Raw genomic sequence first — 24271 nt, forward strand, 5'->3', positions numbered from 1 at the left:
CCTTACCTGTCAATGGATTCATAAGAGGTGAATGTAGTATATTTCTGAAGTTGAATTCTTGTTTTATAAACTATACACTATGTATGATGTAGTTTTAAAGACAAAACAATTGCTCCTGGACCTTGTTTGCATCCTGATCATGTCCACACACTTTGAATTTACAGACACTGTTAGTATTTCATGGAAGACCATGCCACATACACCAGCGTTTCTTAAAGCTTTTTTTAACCTATCTTTTGCCCTGGTTGCTGATCTGATTACTATTATCTGAATCTGTGAAAGGAACTTGAGTTAGTGTAGTAACATAAGATCAAGAATGAATTTTTGAGTAGACAAAAGGCTGTGTTTTCTTTGAACGCTTCATAGAAAAAAGTAGCCCCATATGGCACCTTACTTTCTATTGAACCAATCTTACTACTTCTGGCACAGACACACCCTTATGCATTGTAGGGAAACTTTCTCAGGCTGTGCTCTTTCCTTTATTTAGTAAACAAATACCTGCAACAGCCAAATGGGTTGAGGCTGTAAAGCCAAGTGCCTTCGGCCATCAAGGTATTCCAGTAATTAGTATAAATGCGGTGCTTGTAGTGTAGTCTATTTGGATGGCTAGGTAATGTGGTTAGGCTATCCACCTATGCAGTATAAATCTTTGATATAGAAATTCATAATGTCTGGATCTCATTTTACAGATGTTATTCCTTTATCTTATTCTCCATGCACTGGGATGGAAAGAGTATTGCAATCTGAGCCAGGCTGTCAGAGACAGCTGTTACATTTACTTGGGACAAGCAGAAATCTGTATTATGTCCCTCCCTTCATTTGGATAAGAAGTTAGCAATGCCACAAGATTTGGAGCTCTGCATGTTAGTTTTTGTGTTTTATAGGGGGTGTTACATAAAGCAGTGGGTATGCTTAATCTATTTCTGAAACTTCCTAACATTGCCCTTAGTGCTCTTGTTGTATCAGTGGATTTCACTCGAATTAAATTTGTTTTTAGGCTGAGAGGATATTCTCTGAAGTAAGAAGAATTGAAAACTACAGAGTTGAGGGCATGGAGATTTACTCTACAACGCTGTGGCATCTGCAGAAGGATGTTGCACTTTCAGTCCTTTCAAAAGATTTAACAGACATGGATAAAAATTCGCCAGAGGTATAATCTATTATGGTGGTGTATGTTGCTGCATACTGTTACTTACTTATCAAGGTTAAAGATGATTAATGAGTTGGAACAAACTCTGTAAACTTCAGTCTAATTTGGGTATATTTGTGTGACAGAACCGTCTTAATATAACTAGAAAGGCCACTGGGTTACCTGGTGAATCAGTGATGATGCTTGTAACTATTATAAACAAGGCATGTCAACCTGCATGGAGCAGGCTGAAATCCATTAACCCATCAACTAAGATTTTCATTTTCATATCACCTTTCATCCAAAAAGATTCCCCCATCATTCCTTCACCCCGATGTATGGGAGGGAGTGTTCTCTATTAGGTAGAAGAGTGGAGAGGTATCGAGGATTGCAGGGATTTTGTTTCCTGCTCTGCTACTGTTTTAATGTCTTTCTATAACGCTCATCTTCCTGTAGTAATATTAAATTCACTTACCACCTAAGTGCTCTGCTGGAGAGAGCGAAGGGGTGATGAATCTTGACTGTAGTTGCCTCCAGTCCACTGTTGTTGCTAGTGCTAGAGTTGAGAAGCTGACTATTTATAAACTGCATGTTGTGTAGTCCCTGTAGTATTTAACTGCCACTGGCATGCTGTATCTCCTTGGATTCCTGACCTCTGCATCCCAGTTTTCACTATGTATGAAATGCATCCAGTCTTAACTAATATTCTTATAAAAATGCTATCGCCTTTCTATTGTAAAAAGGAGATTTGATAGCGACTTTGCAACGTTGCTTTTTACTAGGCGTGGTGTGCTGCAGGAAACTGTTTCAGCTTGCAACGAGAGCATGACATTGCAATCAAGTTCTTCCAGAGAGCCATTCAAGTTGATCCAAACTACGCGTATGCCTACACTCTGCTGGGGCATGAATTTGTGCTAACGGAAGAATTAGACAAAGCATTAGCCTGTTTTAGAAACGCAATCCGAGTCAATCCTAGACATTATAATGCATGGTAAGTTTTCAGTGTTCTTGTTAATGAAGGCACCAAGGGAAGAAGTGCATTTTATTGTTGACTGTCTTTACATGTTGGAAGTGTTGGCACTCTTTATAACAACTTGAATAATTCTTAATTTCTGCCATTTATCTCATGAAATATCGATCTGGTACAAGGAGAGCTCTGACAACAGATATCCCCAGCCTTGTTGCTGGATAGTAATTAGTCTTTTTTGTTCTTTTAAAAAAATGCATGTACTGCATTGTCTTATGTCCTCATGGTATCACATATGTTGTCCCACTTCCATTTGGTTAAAGGTTTTTGTTCATTGGCACTGCTGCAGTTTCTCCAGTGCTGCTCTATCCCATCCAAGGCAGTGAATATAAATCCTCCTAGTAGCAGATGGTGTCAGGAAAAAACAAAGTTGTTGTGGTGATACTACCTCCTACAGAAGGACTTAGCCTGATCTGCTTACCATATTCCCATTGATTTCTTGTTCTGTGGAAGGAGAAGCAACTTTTCGGCTGGTTGGTGGTGGTTGGTTTGTTTTTATCTCTTTCTCCAATCCTTGCCTTTGTCAGAATTATCTGTTTTTACAACAGAATACTTTTGTAGTGAAGAACTATTTGTTTTTTATCATTCTCCTTGTCTCTCTCCTGGGATGGTGGGGCCTTCCAGCTGCCTTATATCCTGCATCATCCAGTTGTCAGTTTTTTAAATTACTGGAAGTTTGAACATAGCTAGCCCCTTTATAGGCAAAATTGTGTCACAAAAGTGTCATGTGATTCCTGTCTGCAACTGCTGGTAGGAGAAGCACACTGTTTGGACTAACATAGAGGATCTTGGAGAAACCAAATGAACAGCCAAGGAGTTAGCAGTTCTTTGAATTCTTCTCTATATGTATTCCAATCCCGATGTACATGCACCAGAGATTTGGAATCTTTTGAGCAGTAGTGTTCTTTGGCTCATGCCTGCACCTGTCCCTTAAATCCTCTAGGCCTAGCATTTCCCCTTCCTGAAGACATAAAAGGGTGAAGGAGGCCCGACCCTCCTCTCGTTTCCTTCTGACTTCCCCTGACTGAGAAACAGAACTGCAAGCTGTGTCCTTTGCTCTTGTACACTTGCATAAGTTAACTTTTAGAATAATTATACACTGAACTATCAAAACTATAAGTTTCTCACATGCTAGTGTGGCTAGGGCTCCTCCAGGGGTTATTGCATGTATTACCTTCTGAACTGGAAACTGCTGCGTGGGATCTTAATGTGGTTTTTAGCTGAGGAGGGGAGCTCACCTTTGAACCATTAGCATCGTCCTCTTTATGCTGCCTCTTTGTGTAAACAGCCTCCTTAGCGGTGATTACTTCAGTTTGTGGGTAAGTGAATTACCAGCCCCACCAAGGTCTCACTTAGACCTCCTAGTATCAGATTCCTACTTGAGTCACCAAGACTGGAATTCATGTAGGTAAGCACTTGAAGAGAAAAAAGGCTACTTACCTTATAGTAACTGTAGTTCTGTGAGATGTGTGGTCTATATGTATTCCATGACCCGGCCTCCTTGCTTGCTGCTACAGTCTTTTATTACCTGCATTCTAGATTAATGAAGGAACTGAGAGGTGGTTGACCCATTCCCACCCTCTGATGCCTTTGGATGGAAGGGAGCAAGGGCACTTCAGACGCAAGCCAATGGATACTGCTGGCCAAAAGATTCCACACTCTAGTGCAAGATTATTGCTTCTCGTTGCAGTTCTGCATACACTTTAACTTTAGACCAAATTTCCTTTTCTAATCAGTTTACAGTGAATGAAGGGGTTACTCTCTGAGCACAAGTGCCTGTGACCTTAAACTCATGTCTGGCATAAACTGTCTATTGAAGTTCATGGAGTTGCAGCTGCTTACACAAACAGTGAATTTGACCTATTCTATTTAGCAGAAGATAAAGTCTTACTTCTGCAGTAAAATTACATGACTCAGTTGCCAAAAAATTGAAACAATATGTTGCGTGTTGCTATGGTTACAATGGAAGTTTATCCAAACTGCTTCACTGGAAAGGCTTATATGGCTATATCTGAATCACAAGAACTTCATTGTTGGTTTCCATTAATATAATCTATCAAATTAATGTGCCAAAGACCATTTTCTTCTGCCAGTCCGCAATTAATGACAGAGGTTGGTACATGATAAATCAAACTTTATCTGACAAACTTGTTTTGTACTTGCAGGTATGGGTTGGGAATGATTTACTACAAACAAGAGAAATTCAGCCTAGCAGAAATGCATTTCCAGAAAGCACTTGATATCAATCCTCAGAGCTCGGTTTTACTCTGTCACATTGGAGTAGTAAGTAGATTGCACTTAGTTCTATCCTTGTTCTGTTTAATCTGCTTTTTATTGTGTGCACTCACAATAGAAAAAGCATATTATGGACCAAACGTTTAGCAAAGGCCCTGCCTTTCTTCCACTTGTGTGTAAAATTGCATTCACACACGTTTCTGGTTTTTGCTGGCACAAACACCTGTATTTGTCCTGGAACAGTGCTATCATCTGTGCCTCCATAGGTGTTAAAATTTACATCCTCAAAACTGAACACTTGTGCTCATGTAGGTGGTAGCATTTGTGTTCACACTTGAGCAGTTTTTTGCACTTGCACAGTGTGTGCGCACATGCACAAGTAGAGGAGGGATTTGAAAATCAGTCCCCGTATGAGACAGTTTTAAGGAATTGAGTATTCACAGAGAAAGGTCTTAACTGGTGACTAGCCCCGTGATCCCCAAATGCTAGTAAAAGCTCTGAAACTGGCACTTGGGACTCTTTTGACTGGCACTCAAGGCTCTTCCACTTCACCTTAATGAGGTTCTATTTTGGGCCTTGGGGCCTGCTTCCCACCTCCTAATCATCTGTATATGTGATGACCCTTAATTTTAAGAGAAGGGATTGCTAAGCAACTTGTGCCAATTGCTATGTACAGTTAAGTGGGAGGCAGCTGGTACAGCCAAGATCTTACTTGATTAAATTGGTATAGAGGCCTGAAAAGACTGAGTCATTGTTTTAGATCTGTCCTTCTGGCTGTGAAGGATTTATACAAGTAGAGCAAATGTTCTGTTATAATATAGAAAGCTGCTTTTTTAGACATTAATAATTGTTTGAGTGATGTGGGGCACATGAGTATCATGGTAGCTGGCTATCTGGTCATCTGCTGGCACCTTTCTCACCTTCAGCATGGTAGCAAAGTATATCAAAGTCTTTTGTTGGGCTTTTCCTGCCCCATATTCTGCTGTGATGATGGGTGTTCAGTTGCCTTTATGTTCTAGGGCAGGGGCAATGAACTAGTTTGGTGGTAAAGGCAAAATTACCATTCTGTTAAGTGTGTGGGCTGGGAGTAAAAAGCTTACTAGCAAGTGGTAAATTATGCAATCTTGTCTGACTCCAGAATGAGCCTCTCTATTTGAATATTGTATTTTGAAGGCAGTGGATTTTTTCAAATGTATTTTTAATAGTCTGGCAGTTCACATCCTGCTTTTCCCCTCTTTTCTTTTAAAAAGAAGTCTATTAACATCATCTCTGTTCTGTTGTAGGTCCAGCATGCACTGAAAAAATCTGAAAAGGCTTTGGATACACTAAACAAAGCCATTAACATTGATCCGAAGAACCCACTATGCAAATTCCATAGAGCCTCTGTATTATTTGCAAATGAAAAATATAAGGTAAGACATGGACACTAGAAACTGAAGTCTCTATAAATTCCTTAGGGTCTGCACAGTCTGAATGATGATGCATTAGAAGTTAATCAAATCTTGATTCTTATTACTTCATAATGGAAGCTATGCTTGGCTCCAAGAATACATCTTTCACTCTGATCGTGCTGGCTATGACTGTCTGAAAGACCTTCCTCTTTTCCCAGTATGATACTGCAGCAGTTGTCATCCTGGGCATTCATGAGACTAGTTCCTTCATTTAAAAGGAAGCCTTCTGGTATCAGGAAGGCTATTTGACTAGTTAACGAAGCCTGTATTTGGTAATCACTTGAGCACTACGAAGAGGACAGGCCTCTTATTCACAGGTGTTTCTTGAGGAATACTCTTTGTGTGGGGTGAGTTCCTATCCTTGCAAGGGTTAGGGATGCCGCTTTCAATTTAGAGGTGGAGCTTGGTATTTTGAAGGGGATCTCTGACTAATTTAGCTTCACACATGGTCTTAAAACACCTATAGGCTGTTGATAGGCACAATAACTCTACATGTGGAATTACAGTTGGACACCCTCACAAGACCAAACCCTAGAATTGCATAGATCTGGAGAATATTACCTCCTCCCTCTCTGCCCCGAGCGTGAGTCCAAGCATCAAGACACTAGTGTTCCCCAAGCTCTTAACCAGCAGTGAAGAGAATTACTACCAGATTACCCGCTTACTGAACTTCCTGACTTGGACTAGAGAGAGAGGCTGATGTCCCAGATTCTCTGCTCAAACTATCTGGCAAAGGGACTAAAGTTTGGCCAGTGCCATCTCCACTGGGGGAGTGGGAGCTACAGCAGACGTTTTTATAATGATTGGCTTAAGAATAGTCTGTTGGCCTGAGATGTAAAATCTGTTGATGATTTGAACTTGCAAACGATACAGAGAGAACCTTATTTACAACCTTTTCTGAAATGTAGTGGTATTAATATAAGTTTATGCAAAGGGAGTTACTCAAAAAAGGTGCAATAAAACTGTCCTACAAGCAACCAATGTAGTAGGCAAACTTATATTTCAAAAGCCTTATTATTCATCTGAGAAGAAAGTCTGGGCCTGGTTTTCTACTGTCTTGCACTGTTGTATAGGTACTTTCTACACCTGTGGGAATGAGTGTGGGGCTTTCCTTCCCATGCTGCTACTTACTCTAGATAGCTGGTGCCTCTTTATGCCCCCTTCCTGTCTTGCTTGGCTGTGGAATTGGACCGCAGTCTGGCTCTTAATAAGACCTTCTTGTAATATATACACAAAAGGAAATTACACTGGTAGTGAGAACCTCAATATTGAAGTTCCTAAATATAGGAAAATTGAACACACTTTAATATTAAGGATTTTAACGCAAAGTCCTGCTGTAAATTATTAAAAATAAGATGAAGGGGGAAAATGCAACCAGAATTGGAGGAGGGTGTCCCATGGGGATAAAATAGCAAATGTAATCTGATGCAGAAAAGATACAGAAGTGTTCCAAAACATCTTTTTCCTATGGAGGTACATATCCAATTGCTGACAGTGTCCATCCAGCCTTCTTTAACCTTAGGCCTGGTCTACACTGCTGCTGGTAGTCAAGGGGAGATACACAAGCTACATATAAAGTAGCTTGTGTATCTCTCATCGACTTACTTACATTGCCGTACCACGTCATCTTCACTGCACTGTGTCAACCGGAGACGCCCTTCAGTTGATACAGACTTACTTCTTTCGGGGAGGTGGCTTAATGGCATAGATCAGAGAGCACTTCCGGGATCGATTGAGTGGGTCTCCACCACCTGCTCAATCAATCCTGCTGCATCGATCCCCAAGGCGCGGCAGTGTAGTCATATCCTAGATTTGACAAAAAGGAAGCTACACAAACAGCAACATGCATTTAAATAATCTCTGGGTTTAAAAAAGATCAGACGCTTAACTTTTTTTAATGTAACAAAAATGCCAGGAAATCTAGCAGCTCTGCATTGTCCGGGCTTACCCACTGCACTCTCATATTGTAGCAATCTGACAGTTGCATCTGTTAGCCCATATTCTGCACCCATACAACACCAAGACTCTCCACACTCACTCCAGCAGAGACCATATCAGTGATCGGCTATTCAGGGTGTCAGGGATTTTGCACTTCTTTGAATTGCCTGATTTTTTTTTTTTTTTTTTTTTAATTAGCTTTTATCCTTACTGTTGCTTTACCATTATAAGTTAGCATTTGCCCACTGTGAGGCGATTTTTACAAAATTAGGATATAAATCCCTTGTTTTTAAAACAAGAAATCGTTGATTTAAATTATACTGAGTGTTAGTAAAAGTCAGTTATGCTATTGCAACATTAACATTTATAAGGAACTATATTATAAATTATTTTTTTAATTCTACTGGTAGGGTATCATCAATTTTTTGCTAATATTTGAATTTTAATAAAATATTGAGGGTTAAAGTCTAATCCTGCAAACATTGACTAGATACATAAAAGTAAGCAATTGAGTAGTCTCTTTGAAGTTAGAATATTTGTATGTCTAAAGCTAAATGTGTGCATGAGAGTTCGCAGGATCAGAGGCTAAAATTACTTTTATTTCAACTTTTCTCTTGGTTACATGAAATCTTTGTCACTTCAAAACAAAGCTACTTCAGTGTTAACAGTGAGAAGTTATTTAACTTTCAATACATTAACAAAGTTATTGTGAACTCTTATATAAGCAAGTGCTAATTTAAAAAAATAAGAGCCTAAAAACCAATATTTAAGCATGTGGAGGCGAGGGGGGAATTTTCAAAAACACTAAATGGTTAGGAGCACTAGACTCATTGACTTCAAACTGCAAAGCCTAGTGGAAGAGTATAGCCTAGTCAAAGTCAACTTTCCTGATCTGTGGAAGTTCAGTATATTGGAGGTGATGTTCGTTGCAAATATAGCCCGGGCTATTTGCTTATTAATTTGGTATTCGCATTTGTGTGATGTAAGTAAAAACCTGGACTTACTTTTTCAGCACAGATGAGCATTTTAAGTGTGAAACTCTTAGTTTAAAAATAACAAAAATGGAAAATCTGAAATTCTACCACCAATTAGGAAACTAACTAAAGAAATGCAAAACGATCACTCTAGCAATTTAAAAAAGAAAAAAAATCATCACTCTTATTCACCCTGCATTTGCTATAATGATATTGCATTTACATTTGATTTTGCAATGGTTGTCACAGAGAAAAGTAGCCAACTGAGGTTTCTATATGGTTAACAAGATGGCTTCCAAAAAACCCTCATGAACTGACTGACTGACCCTATTTTTCTTTTTTAATTAACCTAGTTTATTAGGATTTAATAAAAGTGAGTGATGCAGATCCTTGCTCAGACTTATTGGGAAAACCATTTAACTTTTCTTTTTTCCCCTCTTTCAGTCTGCTTTACAAGAACTTGAAGAACTGAAACAGATTGTTCCCAAAGAGTCTCTTGTTTACTTCTTAATAGGAAAGGTAAAAACTGAGTATAATCCTATGAAATGTAGCTGTGATCATAAGTACTTGTGATTTCCTTTTTTGCAGAGAAATAAACCAAGATGCTAATTTTCTTAATATCACAAAGCTGGTTCCATTTTGGACAGTGTTCTGAAAATTCCCACAGTGCTATGTATGTCTCACCATATATAAACTGGCAACTGTATTTGAAATCAGTTTTTGATCAAAATGGCTGTTTGAGTGTGTCCTGGTTGAGTTCTGTTTCTGAAAGAATTACCTCCATTGTTGGAGCCTAAAACCTGATTTTGCCATGCCAGCAGTACCCTTTATCCCCAGCGTAACTGCACCAACTGTCATTTTAACCTTGAAGGACAGTGTTCTAAAGACTACAGAATGGGTCCATACAAAAATGCTTGATGAAAACAGGTGACTGATTTTGTGTGCATACCTGCTGCACCTTCCCCTGCAAATGTGATTCCAAAAGTACAGAGACTTTAGTCAGTACAATAATGGTGCAGAAATGGCGTGCTGGAAAGGATCCTACCTTATCTGGGGATAGGTCCCTACCTTAATTCATGTTGTCATCTTAGTGTTTTGGGCATGTATTTATAGAAACCTAATGTAATCACATTCTAATCTGTTACATCAGAAATGCTGAACAAGAAATGTCACAAAATAGTATAGGGTGTAAAATACCTGCACTGAGTAGGCAGGATTTCTGTTTCTTGCAAAGATACCTACACAACAACTACAAGGAACCAGGTTATGTTGGAAGAATGAAGAGTTGAATCAGCCTTAGTGAGATTTGAACCCCTAAATATTAGGAATCTAGGGATTTTCAACTCTAATGCTTAAACCACTGAGTCGCGGTAACGCCACTAACAAAACCCCATGTAACTTCCTGCCCTGTTCATTTAGGGTTGCTCAGTTTGGCCCTTCTGTAGTGTTCTATAATTGGGCCTTGGATGTTTCAGAGAAGTCCATTTCAATCTCCTTTTGGAACAGCCATCAGCAGAAGACTTACTGATTTTTCTGTTTTAAACTAATGTCTTCCCGTTCCACAGCACACTAACATTCAGAATGTTAAACTAAGCTAAATGGGTGAGGCTTGCTTTTAAATTTGTTGTTAGTTTTGTCTTGCAGAGATTTCCATTTCCCATAGTGCAGGGTTATATGGTGCACTCAGCCTTATGTTCTAACTGCAGGTTGACTAAAGCATAAAACCTTCCTTCTGAAAGGTGTAATGATGACAGTAGCCTTACCTACCACATAAAGGGATTGCTGCCTAAAGAGCTTTTTTGGGAGGAGAAAATTCACTTTTATGTTCCTAGGACAAACCTCGTTTAAATTAAAAGAATGATGCTTGTGAAAGGTGACTGGCTAATAACTCTGGTGATAGAAATCCTCTCGATGAATAATATACAGCATGAGCAGCAGCAATACCACCCAGCAACATCACCCACCAGTGTGCCTCACCCCTGTTCTGCAGAGCCATAAGGGAATCAAATGAGAGCACTTCTGGTGTGGACACTAGGAAGTGGACTGAGACAAATAACCATTAAATGACAGTGTCTTTTGATCACTGCCAATCTGGAATGGATTCTATTCAGTGGCAGGCTCTCTATCAGAGTTCTTTGAGACATCCAGTTTCTTCCTGGAGGACTACTTACAAATTAGCAGTAAGCAGTTACCACACTTTCAAAAGTTTAATAATTTGAATCCTTTTTTTAAAAAAGGGTTTACTGTAGGTTTCTCTCACTTATTGTTGATGCAATAAAGAGAACTACATTGTGAACTGCAAATGCTTGTGTCATGGTGATGGACTTTGCAATGTCATTGTTACTGTCCTGTGGAAGTTCCCATTTAGTGCCGCTGACATGCCAAGCACATGTTAATGTCCCATTCATCCAGCAGTTCCCATTTCACATGCCAGTAGGAGCTATGAATACCACTTAAAAATAACTATTGACAACAACCCACTGTTGGATAAGATGATATCAAGTAGCAACTTAATGGAAAATGTAGTGTTAATGTTTTTATTTTTAGGTTTATAAAAAATTGGGTCAAACTCATCTGGCTCTTATGAATTTCTCGTGGGCAATGGATTTAGATCCCAAAGGAGCTAACAACCAGATCAAAGAGGCCATTGATAAACGTTACCTTCCAGATGATGAGGAACCAATAACTCAAGAGGAGCAGATCAGCGAATGTTATCCATATGAGTCAGGTCTGTATTTCCAGCTCAAAATCCAAATAAAATCTTTCCACTAGGAAACCAGCTGATGTTCCTCAGTAAAGCAGAAGCCCAGGCTATATGCTGCTGCTTACCTCTTTGCACAGCAGGTGGCGACTCCAACAATTCTCTTACTGCTGATTTAGGCTACTTGTTTACTCTACTACTACTGCAGTTTAGTCTACTGATTCACTGTACTACTGCTGAATCTACTTGTATAATAAGCACTTAGTGAAAGATTGTTAGATTTCTTAAGAGAGTTTAAGTATTTAGTCCTTATGCTAATATTAATCTTTGGAGGGACAGGACCTAATAAACTAATGTTATAAGCTATGACTTACATAAAAACTGTTAATATTTTTACAAGACAATTATACATCCTGCAGTCTGAACCTTCTTGTAAAGAGACATCCAAGTATCTGAAGGATGTAATGCTCAGGGCAGCATAACAGTACTGTAACGAGATAACTTAAGCAAAGGAAAACTTGGGCTGGATGTCAAGAGAAAATATCCCTAATAGTGAGATCTTGTTAGACCTTGGAATACTCTCTCAAGGAAAGTTCCAAATGACAGGGCTTCCACAACTGGACTGAATAAAGCACTAAAAAAATACACCAGAGGGAATGCCCTAAATCTTTCTCATCTAACTTTTATCCAGAAGTATGGGTGATCATAAATATTGATGACCTTGACATGAACTAGAAAATAGATGGATAGACTGTTTGCCAAAGAACCATTCTGTTTTCTTCTTTAGGCAAAAATGTTGTTATAGAACTTAAAATTTTGATAGTCGGTTGTAAAATCGTGTTGAAAACTTTTAAAACAGATTTATTACTGGTGTGTATCCCATTGACTTCAGTGACACCTTCCAGTAAAACTATAGGATCTTGTTTTTTAACATGCTTTTCATTTCCTGAAATGGGAAATGTTTTTGTTTGTTCTTCTATCTAAACTAGTCTAAACCCTCTAGTATATAGTTCATCTGCATTCAACAGATGGAGACAGAGCACTTAAACTTTTGAGAGGTGACTGCAGTTTCTGGAAATAAGCACCACAGAAATTTTATCCTATTGGACAAATTAGGATCCTTTTTTAAATGTTTGGTATTTCAGGAATATCTGGTGAATTGAAACTTCTATTTAAACAAAGAACAAAAAGTCTTCCAAATGTGAACAATGCAATGCAATCTTCCTGACTGAAAAAATACCTCAAAGGTCTAAACTGCCAAGCGACCATTTTAGCATGTTACGTTTAGTGTAGAGAAGGCAGCATAGATTTTTAAAAACATTTTGGCTAACACATTCTAACACGCCTTTAAGTCCCAGTCTAGCCAAGGCCCTTAAAGTAAAGTAGTTTTCAGAAAGGGACCATGTCTTGCTTCTGCAAAGTGCCCAGTATACTTTTGGATATTATAAAAGAATAAAGGAATACTGTTCTCCTTGGCATCAGAAAATTTGGAAATTCAGATAAAAGTGAAGGTACTTTCATAGTCTAAACTGTGCTACTAAAATGTACCTTGTAAGCAATACTGATAGGCAGCACAATCAACCTGCTTGGAAAGCGATAACCTCCTCGAGCTATTTATCTTGCTTTACTACTAGTTTTAACAAGGACAGAACTTGAGAGCTGCTTCTCACTGGATGAACATACGTTTGCTCTGCTGATCACAGTCCATATTGTGAAATTTTTAGATCCACAAAAAGCAAGTTGTATCTCCTTACTGTGCTCTGGACTGTGCCTATGTACAAGCTGAATGAGGGCAAAGTAGGTATCTGCAAATAGGCGGAGTCAAACTTTTTAAAAAAAGTCCGTATAAGATGGCATTTCTGAATCTTTTACTGGCTTCAGTTCTCTTGCTGTAAACTTCACTCTGTCACTTGCAGCATGGGAACTCAGTATGGTGATAAAACCTGTTTCCATCCTCTTTTAATTTCACTATCTGAACACTTTACAGTTGTAAATACTAAATAGTCTTCAACATTATAGTTTTGGGATAACAAGATTGATCCAAACTTTCAATCTCTGTGGGTCTTGGCAAGTGGCAGGTAGATATATCAGCCTGGCCTTCCCCCTTCACTTTATAATGGCAACTCCAGTCCCTGATACACAGGGATCAGATCTTCCGCAGTCTCTCTCCTAGTTCATGGGGCCAATAGGGACTTCAGAGTTTTTGGCAGGAGGTGGTTAAGGATGCTTTAAAATAATGAGGATGCTTGTTTTTGCAAGATGCACCTCATGTTAATTCTCTTTTCAGCCCTTTTATTTAGATCTCATTAGTCTGATGTTGATCACTGTAGGAGAAAGTGAAAAAACGGTTTTGAAGAGGAGAGAGGTTGCATGGCATAAGGGATTCGAAAGGCTAATCTGGAGGGCGTGGGGGGAGGGCAGTCTGGGAAAAGTGGTGAAACCCTCTGTATTTATAAAGTATGATAGTCTTGTCACTGGTTTCTAATATGGTGGACTTGCTTGTGTAAAATGTGCATGTCTTCTACAAAAGAACCTAATCCCTTGTTTGTCTTTTAAAGTTGGCACAGATGAATCCCAAGAGAGCAGCATGACGGATGCAGATGACACGCAACTCCATGCGGTTGAAAGTGACGAATTTTAACCTCCAAAAGCCAGTATCTGAGTTTGGATGTGTGATTGGTACTGTTGTGTTCTCCGCTTCCTTCACGCACTGGGTCTTCACATCACTGAGCCAGCATTGTCCTTATTCTCCACTGACACCATGAGTGAACCACTCATCAGATTTTAACCATACACAGAATTAATGGCAGTGCAATGTTCAGTTGCTACTGAGACTGACTTGGCTCTTATACCTTTATGAAAATGACTATTTGAGGAGGAAAAGAAATATTTTTTGGAACTCCTTTTTTGTTGGAAAGCTATCATGGAAGAAAGACGTGGTTTGCTATAAGGGAGCCGGTAGATACGGGGATAGAACAAGAAACTGCTTCCTTAGTCCTTTCTCCAGAAACGTGTCTTAGTTTGGTTCTTTCTTGGTAAGCAGAGTACTGAACTTCATTTCCAAGTTCTTCAAAGACAGCGTTAAGTGCAGTATGGGACATGTTAAAAACTATTTTGCATATTATAGTGTAACTTGAATGCCAGGAAATGTAAATGACCTTAAAGCTACAGAGTCTCCAGTGAACAAAACACACAGTGCACATGCCCAGGACTCAGAGTATGTGTCAAAATATATAACATATCCAGTGTCCCTACTTAATGTAAACTTGCTCTTAGCCAGAGGAGCTCATTGCAGCATAGCAACTATTACAGAACGCTTTAATATTCTAGCCAAGAGTTAATTCATCTAGTTTCCAAAATGTCAGTTGTTGTCTTCTTAGTACTTCAGAAAAACAAGTCCTTAATGTGTTGCCTCTTCTTCATCTGCCCCTTGGATTTGGTTCTAATGTTCAGATAATAAAAAGTTTATTGTGAGAGCAGAATAAAGAGAGACATGTAGATAAAATTGTAATGTTGAAAGAATAAAAGTAATATAAGCCACAGTGACAACTTGTTTCTAAGTAGATAAAGAAGCCAGGAAGACAGTATAAGCCTTAACACAATCAGAACCTTACAGTAAGATGTATCAAATATTTGTCTAAGACAGTATCCTTTTAAAACTATTTTGTAAAGTGTTGTCTGAGCAGGATGCAAAAATGTGCAATTATCTTATTTTTTTTTTATCCATTCTTTGACTTTCTTGGTGAACATTCTCACTCTGTCTGTAGGAATTGAGCGCCCCAGAGGCTGTTTCTGTGAGGAAAAAAGCGAGGCTATATTAAAGAATCAAAATGATCTTTCTCTGTAGCTCTCTGCAACAAAGATCGGTGCTCTTTATGCAGTGACCGTAAAGAAAGTGTATGATATCATAACAGTTTTTTAAAAAGCAAATTATGCACAATAAATTGGGAATGATTCAAATTTCACAGCAATGTATTTGTTGTGATCAGTCTTAAAATGTGTTCTGTTCCTTTTCTTTTAATGTATATTGTTTTTAGAAGACCTTTAGTTACCATTAGTAGAACTTTAATTTTTAAGGGTTTTTTTTTTAGTGGCCTTCTTCTGGAGTAGGTACAAACATGTCCTATCACACCTACTATTTGGTTGGGAGAAGCATGAACATTTTTTTATCGTAAGGAAAAAAATTCACAACACCTAAACAAAAAATATCATTCGCCGTTATTTTGAAGTGGGTAGACAAGCAATGAAAAATAGGCTGAATTCCAGTCATGGTGAAAATCTTAAAAACAGGAGGGGTGATATTGGATAAAGCTTTGTGCTGTAAATACCGTAAATCTGTTTATTTCTGACAGTGGACTAAATCTCACTATAAATCATGCAAGTATTTCAGCTAAGTAAAGGGTGTACTAGATGCAAGATTTCTTTGGTACTAGAGAAGAATTGCGGTCAGACTCGGGCATGATAAACCATCCCTTCAAAGGAAAACACCACGGTTGATATTCTCCAGTGGCCAACCTGCATCTATAGTAAAGTATGCACACCTGTTGTTCACATGTAGTATTCATTAAGTTACCTGTATCTGCATGGTTTACTTTCTTTTCCCTCCCAGCATTAAAGCAGTTGTAGCGTTCCAAGATTCACATCTCCATAATAGGGTTTCCACAGGAGTGAGTTACAAAGAAACAACACCTTGTACAGTCTGGAATTACAGTCTGTGTGAATATTAGCTACACAGTATAATTGGCTACCTTTTGGTACTTGAAGTTTACATTTTCTAAACAAAAAGCAGGAATCTGTTCCCATACCCCATCTACTTGAGAGCTGGAAAATTCTGGTTTGAAGCCAGTAGGTCTTGCTGTTTGAATAAAGGGACCCTGACAAGATTTTTGACCCCAAATTTGACTTGGTTTTATTCCTTGTCTGTTTTCAAAGAGCATGTCCTACTTTTGGGATTTTCTGAAACAAATGCTGCTTGTTTAATTGGGAGCCATAGATGGAAAATAGCAAATCCCCCATATGGGGAAAAAAATACTTTGTTTCCTTTATAGCAGTTTAATTATTTTTTTTTTAACAATTTTGTTCTTTAAAAGTTGTGAATTGTTGTATTGGAATTCATTTTTTAAATACCCTGCAAAGGGCTCTTAACTCAGATAAAATTTTAAAAGGATGCAAATTCTAAACTGAACATTAGTGCTCAAAAACATTGATTTGTCCCTGCTTTATATGTACATCATCACTTACTTTTTATCTTTCTCAAGAATTGCAAGTAACATTTAAACCGTGCTGCTATTTTACCGTCTTTTTTTAAAAACAAAAAACAAAAAAAACCACCACATGAAAACCAGTATTTTAATCAATCAATTTATATGCTCTTTGAGGGGCAAGGGAGGGAAGTGTGAAGGTGCTCTGACAGCCAAACTAGAGCAAATGTGTTCACTGAAGAATTAGGGGACTGTCATTTGTTAATACAAAAACATGAAAAAATGCAAAGCGTGGGTGTGGTGTGTACTATTTGCATTGAAACAATGTAATTTTTGTCTCTTTTCCTTTTTTGCTTTTCCTGACTTTTATTTCAGAAATTGTACAGTCTTAGAAAAAAGTCTCTTCTGTTAATATATTTGCAATTCATTAAAGGATGTGGAAAATCCAAATAAACTACTTTTAAAAGCAGTTTTATAATCAGGTGCTTCATGGTTTAATGTGTGGATCGGCCTTCCCAGAAACAGATGAGTTACTCACGAAGAGCCAGTCCTACAAACTCATGCTGCCTTATTGCATTCAGTGGGATTTCTCACATGTGAAGTGTTTTCAGGATTGGAACCTAACTGTGGTGGATTTTGTGTACTGCTGGCTGCCCCACTAGGCTGCAATAAAGGAAACTGGGTTGTTTTTCTTCTTGTTGGATTTGACACTCTGACAGCTTTGGAGCTTGACACGCCCTCTATAAGCACAAAACAAGTACAACACAGGCAGCAGCATTGTGGTTTCTCTACCCACGCATTCACACTCCTTAACTCTGGCCCAGAAGGACCAGCTGAGGATGTTGATAATCTTGCTCATTTGGTCCTTGATCTGTCTCAAGAGTTAAGGGTTTGGGTTTTTTAATGGAAACCATCTGCAAGTACCTGGCAGTGGAACCTGCATAACAACTGTGAATGTACTGGTTTACTAAGATTTAAATAATCTATACTGATCAGATCTATTGGGTAGCCACTAGGTGCCTTCATGACAGGAGACACTGGTCTTGACACCCCAGTGTGCGCTGCTTACAGTGCCTGTATACTCTTTGGTGGCTACTTACAGGGTAGCAATAGTGGGGTGAAGCCTTGTCAATAGCTTCCTCTCCAGCTACACTGTTAATTTAGCAATTGTTGGTCAGGTATGAGAAAAGAGAAATGTATCTGTACAGGAGAAAAGGTAGCCCAGATGAAAATACCAAATAGTCCCGCTAAAACTACCCATTTCACTGATCCCAAGCTTGGAAACCATGTGAAAGACCCACACGGAGAGCGGGAAGTGACTACTCTAAGAGCTGTCAAATGCACAAAGTAAAACCTGAAATATTTCTCATCTTTCCATTCTGGTAACAGGTGTGTTATACTAGAATGTGTAACACTTTCAGACAAATCCTCTTTTTTTTTTAATTGGTTGTGTTCCTTTTATTTGAGGCAACTTTAAATTGTATAGGAGGTATTATTTTGTCACAGCCTAAAAATGTAAAGGCTTCAAGCCTGCCTCTCCTTTCTGATACACTAGACAGGCGTAGAGTTGATAGGGAATAAATTCTGTACTCTGCTCCCATAGACACTATTACATATTGACTTTGGCACGAAGTCATTCAAACCTGCAAGGTATTTAGTGTTTGCAGACAAAAGATTTTTAAATACTGCATAGTGTATATCAGCTGTATGATACAAGCAAGGATTTTGTTTCCAAAGGAGTATTTAGATCTAAAGCAGACTAGATATTAGGCACCACTGGGAAAAATCCTGGATGAAGTTAAATGAACACTAGTATTAAACTTTTCAGCCCCCCCTCAAAAAAAAAAAAAAGGGGTAAGATTTTGCTTTCCATATTCACTTGTAGTGACTTAAGAATTTGCATACTGGATTTGACCAATAACTATACACCAAAAGTAGTCAGTAACAAATGCTTCAAAGAAAGGTGCAAAAATACACCATAATAGACCATTATGTTCCTATCTGGGAAATTTTCTTTTTCTAACCTCAGGTAGACAGTGGCTGATATATTTACCTTCTCATTTTTTATGTTCTATCTAATATAAATGGATGTATTTTATCCATATCAATGTCTAATCCTTTTTTTAAGTCCCATGAGCTCTTGGACTCTCTCCTGTGGCAGAGTTCCACAGATGTACCAATCTTTTTTTTTTTAAATGTAATTAGAGTGACAGTAATTTTCCCTTCTAACTTCCTTTACTGAGTTTAATTTACAACTTTGTCAAATTTCTGAACTTAAACACTGAAAACACTTTATTTTTCCTTTTGTTGCTAATGACCGTCTAGTAAAAGACTAATTTGAATTGAGGTATTTGACCATCTATGTATGCTATCTTAATTATATCTCAGCGTCAATAATAAAACTAGAGTAGTTCACCTCACTTCCTTTTTCTCAAATAGTTTGGTGTTTGCTGCCTAGAATATTCTTTCAATGGTTTTCACTGATAGCCACAACACTTTAAAAATACTGTTTATATTCAAATACCCTTTTTCAACAAAAACATAACAAACTTGGGAACCTAACTTTAGTTGCTAAAGACCTTTTTAAAAAAAAACTAAAATCCTTTGTGAAATGCACCACACTGACCTTCCACACTATTTTGTGGATTTTCTCCTAACATCGGCCACCACATTTGAGTGGTGGCTGAGGACTATCACACCCTTTGTGTGGCTCAAATGTAAATTCAGTAGAAAAGAGTCAAGCTACCTACTTTAACAGCTTACTGGAAAGGCAGTTGAGACATCTTAACTAGAGGATTTTATATTGAAACAAAGGAGTTTTATCCATCATTATTCAGACCTTGGCTCCATTTTTGCTCTGTTCTGTTAGTATATCTGAACTAAAATGGAGCTTAAAGTTAGACATAACTGTGTAAGAGAAATCAGCTATAAAATAAAACCAACACTCTTTTATTGTGACGGGGTGAGGTAATATCTCCTGAAGAGCTTTGGCTTGGTCTATTCAGTGGCAGTGGACAGGAGATACACAAGCTACATAGAGTAGCTTGCGTATCTCCCATTGACTTCCTAACTTCTAGGTAGTGCAGTGTCCCCACTACACTGCGCCAATGGGAAATGCCCTCCCATCAACACAGCGTTAATCTTTTTGCGGGGGTGGATTAACGCCGTCGACATCTGGACCAATTGAGGGGGTTTCCACTGCCGCTCCATCGATCCCGCAGAATCAATCTGGCAGCGCTGACGGCGCTGCTGTCAATGTAGACACACCCTTTGTGTGGCTCAAACGCTTTCTCAAACCAACAGAAGTTGGTCCAGTAAACAATGTTAACTCATCCACCTTGTTTCTTGAATATCCTGGGACCAACATGGCTACCACTATGCTGTATAAAATCTTTCCTTGTATCCAACTCACCCAAACAAAGTTCCTAGCTGATCGTATTGACCACAGCCAGGCTATGTTCACTGTCCCATTTGCCACAAAGTCATTACTTTCAGTAACTGCACCAACTAGTTCACAGAAACCTTTAATTTCTCTGCCTAATCTGTCAAACACTGCTTACTGCGACTTGAAAAGAAAGAGCCAATAAGCTTTTTGGGGCAGGGATTCTCTCTTTGTTCTGTCTGTGTACTGTGCCCAGCACAATAGGATCCTGGTCCATGAGTGGAGCTCTTAAGTGCTACCCCAAACTACTAGCAATAGGTGCCAGAGTTTACAGCCAGAGGTAAAGATACTGACTACAGGGACGTTCTGTAAATCAGGGGAGTCTCTTCAGGACACAGCTGTGCAATGAAAAGGATTACAATCTAAAACAGGAGGGGCTTTGTTAGGGTTTGTAGTGGTCTAAATATAGACACCATGATCCTGCAGCATTTCTTCGATGAGAGTAGAATTGGTCCCTAACAATTATAACTCAGCTCACTTGTTCTCCCCGCCCTTCAAAATAAACAAACACCCTCCTTGCATTTGTTGCTGTTCTCTCTAATCTCTCCTTCCTAACCTATACTCGAACCTGAAGCCTCATGTATATGAATCTTTCTGCCATCTCAACCTATCACTCCTGTCTGAGGAAGGGACCCTGCTGTAGTAGATCAGAGAGTGGGGAGCTATTCTAGCCCGGCTCACTTGCTGTGTGACCTTGGCAAGTCACAATCTGTGTGCCTTGGTTTCCTCAACTGTAACACGAGGAATGACAGCTATTTTCGTATTCCCTAGGGGTGATGCGACGTTTTTATGCATAGTGTGTAAAGTGTTTTAAGAGTGTGCACTGGAACCTTCTAGAGAAAGCAAAGAATTCATTAAACTGGATTATTAACATGGAATACTTATCGTTCAAACTCTTTGACAGACCACAGACATATTGTGCAATTTGTGACTTTGGCTTATATATTGCTTGTAAATCAATGAGCTTTAGAAATGTCATCAGACTACCAAGAAGCTGTACAGCCTTCTACAGAGATTGTACCGGCTGCTACCTCTTGATTTATTGCTCCTCCTGAGAATAATTTCTGAGACTGCATTGTCTTCCCGCCTCCTTTAACTTTGCTAAAGTGAATCCACTCCAAGTGAGAGATGCTTTAAAGGGTAATGTTGCACTGGGTGGCAGAGTCTTGCCTCTGTGCTGTTACAAAGTAATAGTATGATTACGGTAGCACCTAGAGGTTCTAAATTAGTCTGGGCCCCCTTTGTGCTCAGTTCTCTGCAGACCCCTAGTGAGAGACCATTCCTGCCCTGAAGAGCTTACCGGCAAAGTAGACAAGACAAAGAGTGGGAGAGAAAACAGGCAGGAGAGAGGTGATGTGACTCGCCCGAGGTCACTCAGCAGGTCAGTGGCAGAGCTGGGACTAGATCCCAGGTTTCTTGTCTGCCAGGCCAATGCCCTGAACCATGCTGCCTCACCGAAGAACTGGACAGGGGCTGGGAAAGGATGTTGGAACTGGAATGTCCTGCCTCAGTTGAGATCAGATGATTCTGGAATGTCCCATGGCAGTTAGGCTGGCTGGCGGGAGAGGAACTGAGGCATGTGCAGAGCAGTACATAAGGAGGAGAGAGCGAGGTAGCGAGGGAAGTGAAATGTGTCAGCAGAACTCCAGTTAACGATGGGCATGTGAGATGAAAGCAGGGAGCAAAAGAGGAACCAAATGAGCCAACAAAAAAGTGAGAGAGACAGAAACCCAGAAAGCTGTGAGCTCTGGGTAACCATCTCACTGCAATGCCACCCGCCCAGCTCCATTATTTATTTGCATTACCTTAGCACCTAGGACCCTTACTCATGGACCAGAACCCTGTTGTGGTAGGTGCTGTACAAACGCAGAACAAAAAGACAGTCCCCACACCCAAAGAATTTACAATGTGAGTATTTCTAAATGTATTATCCTTGTATATTTCCACACACCCCCTTCCCCGCCACTGAAATAATTCCTGTCGCCTCTGAGCCAGTGCTGCAGAGAGGTACAGTATGTGGCTTCTGCCAGGGCTGGCTTTGTGGGGGGTGATAAGGGTGGTCGCCCTGGCAGCCAGCTACTGGGGCAGTGGGGGGGTGCCACATTGCTTTGCCACCCTGAGCGGCAAAACACCTAGGAGGCCCTGGCTTCAGGGGGTGACAGCCATAGCACTTGCAATGTCTGTGTAACAAGGGGCAGTGATTCAGTCTGTCGGCCATGAATATCCAAATAGGTTATCTCAAGTCTCCCCTCAGGTAGCTGGCAGGAGCGGGGTCGTTGTAGACACTTGGTGGATAATGAATCATGCATACAATGACAGGAGGCAGGTGGCTCTGTTGGGGCATAGGGAGCGTTGTGCTTTCTAATATGGTCAGGCAGCTTCCTTGTGCGTGTGCTGCAGTTCCTGTACTTCAGGAACGCACAGTGAGACCAGGGATCTAACATTAAAACCACACCTCCCTTTATGGCATATGACAAGAGGGCTTCTACAAACGCTGAGCATGCAGACCCCAGGTGTGTCTGCACCAAGTGCAAAGCCTTACACTGGGAGACTTTCTAGTGATTACACATGACTAATTTTAAAGAGACAGTACCACAATATTACTATTGGCAGCACCTTCATTCTATTCTCATTGAGAATTGGCATCCCTTTGAAAGCAAAACATTTCCATAGCCCTTCAGGACTGGGAGAGAGAGAGAGAGAGAGAGAGAGAGAGAGAGAGAGAGAGAGAGAGAGAGAGAGTGTGTGTGTGTGTGTGTGTGTGTGTGTGTGTGTGTGTGTGTGTGTGTGTGTGTGTGTGTGTGTGTGTGTGTGTGTGTGTGTGTGTGTGTGTGTGTGTGTGTGTGTGTGTGTGTGTGTGTGTGTGTGTGTGTGTGTGTGTAGATGCCATTGGATTACAAAAATCGTAACATGCACTCAGTGATGGAAACAGTCCAAGTGGAGATACCCCTTGGTAAGCTGCAGGAACGCTGGAGAATAATCATCCTGCCAGCTGTGGCTAGGGCAACACTGTCATAGGTGACCACAAATTGTACGGGGCCTCTCCAGCCTGCAGGGCTGGCTCCGTCACTTGAGCATGCATGTGTGTATCAAATAATGCAGAAAGAAAACCAATGGGAGTATACTAGTGGGATGGCAACGTTTAGACGCTAGCTGTGAGAGGCTGTGAGTTATGCTAAATGAGGGAGAATGGGCTGTTCCATTCAGGGACTGAGAACCTGTTCCTTTCTCTGGCCCGTCAAGCAGCCAGGTGGCGTTGCGTCTCTTTTTACAAGAGAAGGGATGGAATGTTAGGGTCCGAAAGTTCTGTGGCAGTTGGGAACAGCAGGTTCCATGACAGTTGGGCCTGGGAGCAGAAGGGCTGAGGTGGTTCCGTGGCAGTTGGGAGCAGAAGGGTGCGAAGGTTCCGTGGCAGTTGGGAGCAGAAGGGTGCGAAGGTTCCGTGGCAGTCAGGAACCACACGGCCAAGATGGTTCCAAGTCAGCTGGGAGCAGAAGCTCTCAGAATGTCACACAGCTGTTCGTAAGCAGGCCGGGGCAGTGACAGCAGCAGGACACTCTTTTGCCCCTGCAAAGGAAGAAAGAGAAGGTGAACAGGCCGGGAGACTAATGGGCCATTGGGTAAAGTCTGTGAGAAGAGCCATGTGGCAGACAAGAGCTTGAGGTGAAGAGAGGGAGCAAAAGAGGAAGGAGAGAGAGGGAGAAATGGACTGGAACCCCACCTCCCTGAAAGCTAAAGATGCTCTGAGTTATCTGGCTGCCCTTGGGTCGGGGAGGGCTGAAGTGGTGCCTCAATTCTCCTTTTTTACATATAAAAATAACTCCCTCCCCTCCCTCCCCCATAAACAGTTTGTAGCTGCTCTGAACAGATGTTGAACATCCAAGGCCCAGATCCTGGCTGCTGCCGCTTGGCAAAGTTGGCATAGCTGGTCGGCTGTGGATTTCCTTGGCATGGGGCAATGCCTGTATGGCACAGAGCCTGTGCTAAATAAAACGCACGTTAAACTCAGGTGTGCATATTCAAAACAATGGGTCTGCAGATGAAATCTGTGAGTCATTGGTCCAGGCTGGGCTCTGCCAACTGAGGATAATTTGCTTTTAAAGGCTGAGGTTTTGCAGCCTCCTTGTTGATATTTTGCAGCCCTCTCCCCATTTGAAAAGGTCCTTCTTAAGT

At 40.2% G+C, this 24271-nt stretch overlaps 1 protein-coding gene across 8 annotated transcripts in view; it reads left to right on the forward strand.

Annotated features, from left to right (window-relative positions):
• The window catches only part of CDC27 (cell division cycle 27), a 45647-nt gene extending 28522 nt beyond the window's left edge, over positions 1-17125 (forward strand). For 5 of the 8 annotated variants that reach the window (XM_067541025.1, XM_067541026.1, XM_067541027.1 and 2 more), the window contains exons 13-19: positions 998-1150; positions 1912-2120; positions 4322-4439; positions 5675-5803; positions 9199-9273; positions 11302-11482; positions 14014-17125. In XM_067541025.1, coding sequence (XP_067397126.1) covers positions 998-1150; positions 1912-2120; positions 4322-4439; positions 5675-5803; positions 9199-9273; positions 11302-11482; positions 14014-14096 — 948 coding nt within the window. In that variant the 3' untranslated portion in view covers positions 14097-17125. The remainder of the gene's footprint in view (positions 1-997; positions 1151-1911; positions 2121-4321; positions 4440-5674; positions 5804-9198; positions 9274-11301; positions 11483-14013) is intronic. The other 3 variants (XM_067541031.1, XM_067541032.1, XM_067541033.1) reach the window with 1 other exon arrangement.
• The last annotated feature ends 7146 nt before the right edge of the window (positions 17126-24271 follow it).

This window comes from Emydura macquarii, unplaced genomic scaffold (assembly GCF_026122565.2).
Source record: "Emydura macquarii macquarii isolate MOO-44397 ecotype Brisbane River unplaced genomic scaffold, CSIRO-AGI_Emac_v2 contig_629, whole genome shotgun sequence".
NCBI lineage: Eukaryota > Metazoa > Chordata > Testudines > Chelidae > Emydura > Emydura macquarii.